We start from the raw sequence: 7,904 nt of genomic DNA, 5'->3' as shown, positions 1-7,904 counted from the left end.
CAATGCAATTGCTCACCACCCACCAATGCCCAGCCAGTTTCCGAGCAGCAGTCACTGCCCCCTGGTCAACTCCCCCCCAGCTTCTATTATGAGCATGGTATCATATGGTCTGGAATAGCCCTTTGGCCAGTTGGGGCCAGCTGTCCTGGCTGTGCCCCCTCCCAGCTTCTTGTGCCCCTGGCAGAGCATGGGAAGCTGAAAATTAACCTGGCTGGCAACTAAGCACCACGCAGCCACTCATTCACTCCCCCCCCTCCCTCAGTGGGATGGGGGAGAGAATCAGAGAAAAGGAAAAAAAGTGAGACCCGTGGGTTGAGATAGAGACAGTTTAATAAGAGAGAATAATAATAATAAAAATAATAATAATAATAATAATAATAATAATAATAATAATAATAATAATAATAATATATGCAAAGTAAGTAATGCACAATGCAATTGCTCACCACCCACCAATGCCCAGCCAGTTTCCGAGCAGCAGTCACTGCCCCCTGGTCAACTCCCCCCCAGCTTCTATTATGAGCATGGTATCATATGGTCTGGAATAGCCCTTTGGCCAGTTGGGGCCAGCTGTCCTGGCTGTGCCCCCTCCCAGCTTCTTGTGCCCCTGGCAGAGCATGGGAAGCTGAAAAGTCCTTGACTGTGTAAGCACTGCTTAGCAACAACTAAACCATCAGTGTGTTATCAATATTATTCTCATACTAAATCCAAAACATAGTGCTGTGCCAGCTACCAGGAAGAAAATTAACTCTATCCCAGCCGAAACCAGGACAGCTTACTAGAAGAATTATGAAAGCAAGGCCAAAATAAGCAAACACTTCAAAGCTGCAGACTCCCACTTACATTGTTATCCTTGCAGTAGTAGGAAAGAGCTGGGAAACGCCTTCGGCTCCGAAATTTAGAGCTCCCCACTATGATGTGTGCAGTTGCAGACTTTGGTACATACACTTCCGTAGGATAGGAGTCACAGACCTGTGAAAGGAAACTCTGCTTATTCAGTCTACAAAATACAACTAATATTAGCCATCTCCACAGCAAAACCAAAATACCAAGGAACTAATCTCAGGGAATATTCCATAATTATTGTATACATATCACTGACATTTCTCAAAACAGTCTTTTGAAGCTGGGAACTATTAATTCTAACTTACAGATGGCAAAACTGAAGCAGAAGGGTTGAAGGGCTGTATTTCCAAATGGTAATTCATGCCTCACTGAGAACAGACAGGTATAACATATATTCATACCAGAAAAGATTCCCTATTATGTACAGCAAGGTTGTATTTACAACTGCAGATTCGTCTGCAGCAGAATTTGGAAGTAAGGATGGGAGTGGGTCAAGTTCTCAAACACCCCTCTGTTAAAATGGGAGGGGACTGTAGAGCCAATTTTTCCAGCAAATCTGATTTAAAAAAAAATGACAAAATAGGGATTTGGAGAAAACAAATTAATCCATATGAAATGAGGATACCAAAAGGCAAGCAGCTCTGAAAATGCCTACCACTTCTGAAAGGAACCCAATGAGGCTGCAAAAATACCCAGAAGTTCCTCTGGAGACAATTGGGACCACAAATATGGCCCTGGTCTAACTTCCCTTTCCTGATACTGGCATTCTAGCCAGTGTCAAATGGATTTCCAGTATCTCCCTGGGACTTTCTGAGGTGACTAAGGATGCCCAGGAAGAAATTAGGTTCTAAGAGAGTTGGAGATACGTAATGAAGGAGAAAGAAGAGGAAGGGCTTGTTGTTACAGACGCTGCTGTGGTGAACTGGGGTTTATTCATGATGCCATTTTTCCTACACTTCATCTTAAGAGAGGTTAAACACTTTTTCTGCTTGTTTTTACCAAAAAGAAAACAAACTCTGACAGCACATTCAGTCTTCCCCGAGAACTTCACAGGCCTTCCTTAACATGGATATGCTCCTCCAGCAACAGAGTCAATGGAGTCCATGGACAAATTTCCTTCAAAAATACTTTGGTTACTATTTCTCACAATTAATCAAAATTCTAGGGACTTCAATCATATGGGACTGAACTGGGCAGGATAGCAGACAGCTAGGAAGAGTTATGACCTGTCAGATGACTGAGAAAAACACTAACAGTCAAACACAGAGGTTTCAGAGGCTGGCCAGTGAGGAAAAAATATTGCCAAATACACTGTTTCAACTAATTTTTTATCTTAAAATGACTGTGTAGTAATTTTATATAAACCTACATGTCAGGAAAATGCTCATTCAGACACATAACATTAGGTATGATTTAAACTTCTCCCCAGGCAGCCAAGTACTAATGTTTAAAACTTGCTGTGTACACATTTTCTGCGCTTAATTTCCACATGTATTAGACAAAGACACATCCTTTCTATGTGCTTTTTAATGTGAAAGAATGGAAGAACTGCACCTTGCTACATGTGTGTACAGCACTGAGCACAAAGGGATCCTGCGTCTAAGCATTTTGGTAGTCCACAGTCAGCCTGCTGATTCACTTTACACCCTCTGTAACCGAAAAATCACAACAACTCACTCCGTAGTCTCTGTTTACATCACTAATCTGCCAATAGTTGTTTGGAATACCCATCCGATTATATTCTTCATTGAGGTCCACAAGCTTCCAGCCTTGTTCTCGTTCTTCTTTATCTAATTTTGGATTGAACGAGAAGCAATACAGCTCTTCGTATTTCACTGGAAAAAAAAAAAGCAAACAAACAGAAACAGTAAAACACTTCAGATTTCTCATCCTGAAATCATACTTCAGAGCCAAATTTGGTATTGTCCTTTATGTAGTTTCTCTTTTAAAATAGCACGCTTTACTAGACAAAAGCACGTATCCTGGCTTATAATAATTTTCAAGTGTACTTTGAAAGTACTGTGCTGTTTTGTTACTTGTATATGTTGCAGTACATGTGCCTGATTAGTAAAGCTACTTAAAATATACCGTTCTGCTAGAGCTCCTCTCTACTGAATTGTAAAAGCCTCGCCCAGCACAAAGATAAAATGTCAGTGATAATAAGCTTTCATCCAAAGAAAACTAGTCAGTACCAGAATAAGCACTTGTTCTGCAAAAGAATTTCCTGGGCAGAGGTAGCTCCAAAGTCCCTTTATTAACGTAACATCTGTCCCGTGGCAAAGACAAAAGCTCTGACCAATGGACTATGCAGCACGATCTTCCAAAAATGAACTAACTCAGAAGTCTTTGTCCCTAAATAGGGAATTTTCCAATACATTCAATGAAATACTAGTTTTGTGGACTGCAAAATTCTATCCTTAAATTAGCAGCGAAGACATTCATGATACAGATGTTGTAATGGCATAAAAATAGCATATGTTACATCAGTCATTCCATCATGACCATGAACTTGTGCAAGTAGCTATGCCACCTGCCACGGTCTGTCAAGGACTGTATAATAAACTTTGCTTGTGCTGGAGTTTTAACTTTTTTTTAGGAATATATCTGCATTTATGTTCGTGAGTGTCTTAATCCTGGTGACCCGTGGCAGCCAGACACCATTGCCACGAGATGCCAGCTGTCAGTGATATGAATAACTATTCAGCATATAGCTTGAAATTAACATTCTCATTGATATTAAAGATATTATGTCATGAGTTCCTTAAAACTTTCTTACCAACAGAAAGCTTTAACTTTAGAACTGAAGTAAAGTAAATCACAAGTTGAGTCCTCTCTGACTTCATGGTTCCGCACAGATACAGGTGCTTCACAATATAGTTTTAACAAGATCAATAAATTAAAATACTACACTTTCTTTTCTAATAACCAATACCTTATAAGCAGAGTCTTAAAACCCTACAGTAACGAACTTTTTGATATAAAAATAACAACAACAAACCTAACCACAATATTAATAATAATAAGGCTCCCAACTTTTTCAGCAGAAAATCTTTACTTTTGTTTTGATTCTGTCTTTTAAAGGTGTAATTTAAGTTATATTTAGCTTTTTAAAATTTGAATTAAATTGATTACATATACACACGCACACAAAAGTACAAACGTAAGGGAAGAAAACATCATGTTAACTGTCAGGAAAGTACTGAAAGCCAACAAAGCCTTGAGTAAGGAGAAAGAAAAGAAGTGTTTGCCCATTGTCTGACAGTTCATGCTCTGCACTCTCAGATTTCATACTTCTGTCATGGCAGAGATTAAGAAGACAGTCTGGCTTATTTCTCATCTGCTAACATAAAGTTTTAGCATAATCCATAAATCCAATCTGAGCTCATTTTAATAGAGTGCTTTTGGTAGCAGTCTGAGCTCTTGTTTTTACTGCTTTGTTGTCAGAAGCATCTGGATTTTCTTTCCAACTGGACCTGCTGTTCACAGGCATGTAGGAATCCTTTAAAAATCCATCGATTAAAATATATCCATGTTATGTATGACAGAAGTCTGACTCAACACTACAAGTATCATTATATGATGGTATCTATGGATGGCAACAAAAATGTTAAAGTATTAAGGGTCAGTGCCTTGAAGCTCAGTTATCAGCTCTTCTCCAGCACTTCTAGGACCTTCGCTAATCTTTCACATTTTGCCATAAGCATCTGCAATCCTGCTATTACACTTGTAATAACTGTTACGGTCAGCTTGTTTCAAAAAATGGGTTAATTAAGCAAAAAGACCAAATCCAGCTGACAGCTTGACCTTATTAAAATGCTATTAACAGCCATCAAGAATAAAATCAAACACAAATTTGCTCCTTTAGTGTAACTAGGATGTTAGATAACATAGAATATATTAAGCCAGTACCTAGATGGGTTTCACTCAGGTTCAGCTATGGTGGAATGAATGGCAGAGAACAAAAAATAGAACCTGAATGAGTCAAATTTTCTCCTCATGGAGCAAAGGGTACCTTATAATGTTACTACCTTAAGAAAATACAGCTTTGTGCCCAGACAAATAGACACAGCAGAGCACTGCATATGTGGCTCAACTTGCAATTGGAGCCTTCTAATTTTAAGTAAACAAGATTTTGTCCTGCCTCACGTGAAGATCGGATATTTCGCTGGAGAAGAAAACCTACTGTGCAGCTGTACTGTGCAAAGAGCTAATTCTGTGGTGCTTTTATTCCATCTTCTTCATTCAAACCTTTGCAGTCTGCCACTGAACTTGTATTCAGCGTCCACAGCTATTCTTCCCTTCGCCACTCCGTATGCCCGTATCGAAGCATCCTGTTCTGGGGCATAGCAGTATGCCACCTCCTCCTGGCTCCATGGAAAGAGCATTAAAGAACCGCATTCCTCCCAGCATGCATGAACACATACTTGCAGCTGTGGCCCATGGGATTAATCCAGATTTACATCAACAGAAGCACTGGCTGAATTTGTCTCATTGTTTTTAAATTTCTCTGATTACTTTCATCTTGCATCACCTATCAAGTTACACCTGCTGCAGTTGCATATTACTACTACTGCCACTATCCTAAATATAGAAGGTAATTTATAAAGTTCAGTAGCTGTGCTGGCTGACTGTGCAATTCCCCCCACACCCCACCCGCTCTACACAGCAGATCATAGAATGGAATGATAGAATCATTTAGGTTGGAAAAGGCCCTTAAGATCATCGAGTCCAACTGTTAACCTAACGCTGCCAAGTCCACAATGAGGTAAAATTGGTGTCCTCCTAGCAAGATAAAAATTAAAGCCAGTGTTGTCAGTTTTGTACAGGTTGTGGTAAACATTTTCCTTGCATACTGGCAAAATAATAGTAAAGGACAGAGGTTAGTGTTGTATTTCTACAGGTATCAAGCAATCCAGAAGCTTTGTCAGCTGGTTCTTGGGAAAGCAGCTGTAACGTAGAGGATCAGATGTTGGACTTTGCTGCAACATTTTGATTTCCATTGAAAAGAGGAAAGGTTTCAAAAGGAATTTGATCTGAATTCAGAAATTCAAAAAGGGCACATTCAAAACTAGGTAATAATAGGCACAGGCAGTCCAGTGGAATAAATCAACTACTTGCTGCAACAGCTTTTACTGATTTTAAGAAATTGGTGCACAGCACAGAAAGAGAAAATTCAGACCTTGACATGACCACTAATTATATCTTTTTTTTTTTTTTGTCACAGTAGGAATGTGAAAATTCCCTGGATTTAGAGACTTGACAGTATTTTCCTAAACTCACACTTACACAAGGCATCCAGTAAACAACAGCTACACATAAAATAGCATTATAATGTATTTTATGGCCAGTGATAGCCTAGACTATCATTTTCAATAGAAGTTCACAACATACTTTATGGAATGAACTACTTGCTGTAATATGCTTTCTTCATTGCTCCGTTAGTGATTATTTTAATACGCTCATCTGCTCAGAGACCTTTTCCTCATAACACATCTCTAATGAAGCCTTTTTTCTTAAACTGCAAAGCACAAAGATGCACAGCTACATTTCTTCCATTATATTCTCCCTCTTCAGGATGAGGATTGAATTTTGTGCCAGTTGCCTTCTCATACCTGGTCGTGCCAGACGTATCAGAGATATGTAAACGTCATGGCAGTCTCGTTCCTGAGGAATGACCAGCTGGATAACCTGGAAATTCTTGCAGCGGATCAGCAACGGGCAGCCAGTGGCAGTGGTGGCCTGCTTCTCAATAGAGGAAATTTGGCTGTGAAGAACCTGCAAGGGAATTGAAAATGGTTATGTGAAGTAATTCACATTTTTTGGAAGAAAAATAATTATTTGTGGTGATGTGCCTGGGCAAGCACAGTAGCTTCCACGTTATTGTTTCAGAAAATCCTCACGCTCCTCCTCTTGTTTTGTTCCTGTCTCCAGCTTCAGGCTGAAGAAGTGCCTGATACATCACCTACAGACAAAGAAGCGCTTCTGGAGTGTTTCAGCTGCTCAAACATTAGCCTGTTCGTGCTATCCAAAGCTTTTTGTTTGTTTGCTTTAGTGTAAACTAACAGCTGTCAGAAAAAGGAGCTGTTTCCATCCATCCGCACAGCAAAAAGATGAACCAGCACCAGTTAGATAAGGCTAAAATGTTGGACCTCCTCATTGGCAGAATGGTAGTCCTGATATAAGTTAAAATACTGCATCAGATGAGGTGAAACATCACAATAACAATCAGGAGGGGAATAGTGGGACCAACAGAGGATGGAGTCAATACTTACTACAAAAATGGACAAAGGGTTCATAATTAAGCTACATAAAAGACTCTCAAATTGTTTGACACTGGAGCTATATCTGTGCTTATATATATACATGCAACATATGTTATTGTCCATCAAAATAGATAACTCAAAGTACTACATCATGCAAAAAACCCAACCACCCAACCAAACACAATCACTGATCCAGCACAAGCAGTTATGGAGAGAGGCAAGAGCTGACTGAGTCCAGGTAGTAATTCACACTGGAAGTATTTCTCCTCAGTTCTTACAGTGAAAGTCCTTCTACTCCTCTGTGTTGTGCTATCCAGATTCCATTGAAAATCTTCAGAAATTACCAGGCTGGAATTTCACATGCTCTGAAGTTATAAAAGCACCCATATGAACTAATTTACTATATTTAAACTGTTTTGCAAGTTATTTTCAAATTACCATAAATATAGTGCCACGCACTTACAGCTAACTGAAAAAACAAAAATTCATACCCATGTTTCTTTACGAGTTTCAGAAACGTTCTCCACAAATATGACATGGGTAGCTGTTAAATACAAGGTTCCCAGTGCAGCTTTTCTTGAAGATAAACGATCAAGTAACCGAACATTTTCCACCTATATAAAGAAATGACAGAGGAAAAAAAAAAGAAATAATTAGGCTATGACATAGACTGCCATAGTGAGATCTCAACATCTATATTTTGTCTGTTACAAACAAAGTAAATTCTATTCAGTACCATATGAAATGACTATCAGAAGAGTATAACTATATGAGAAAATATGGTTATATTATGTG

At 39.1% G+C, this 7,904-nt stretch overlaps 1 protein-coding gene across 1 annotated transcript in view; it reads right to left on the bottom strand.

The window, feature by feature from the left end:
• MTMR7 (myotubularin related protein 7) overlaps positions 1-2,592 on the bottom strand; it is a 25,581-nt gene extending 22,989 nt beyond the window's left edge. The window contains exons 1-2 of the mRNA XM_035897715.1: positions 2,524-2,592; positions 844-972 (exon numbers count right to left, since the gene is read on the bottom strand). Of these exons, the coding sequence (XP_035753608.1) occupies positions 844-972; positions 2,524-2,577 (183 nt within the window). The 5' untranslated portion in view covers positions 2,578-2,592. The remainder of the gene's footprint in view (positions 1-843; positions 973-2,523) is intronic.
• Between the last annotated feature and the right edge of the window lie 5,312 nt (positions 2,593-7,904).

Source organism: Egretta garzetta, unplaced genomic scaffold, assembly GCF_000687185.1.
Source record: "Egretta garzetta isolate BGI_Z169 unplaced genomic scaffold, ASM68718v1 scaffold46, whole genome shotgun sequence".
NCBI lineage: Eukaryota > Metazoa > Chordata > Aves > Pelecaniformes > Ardeidae > Egretta > Egretta garzetta.
Note: the sequence above shows the minus strand (reverse complement) of the source record. Positions and strands in the feature narration are given on the sequence as shown.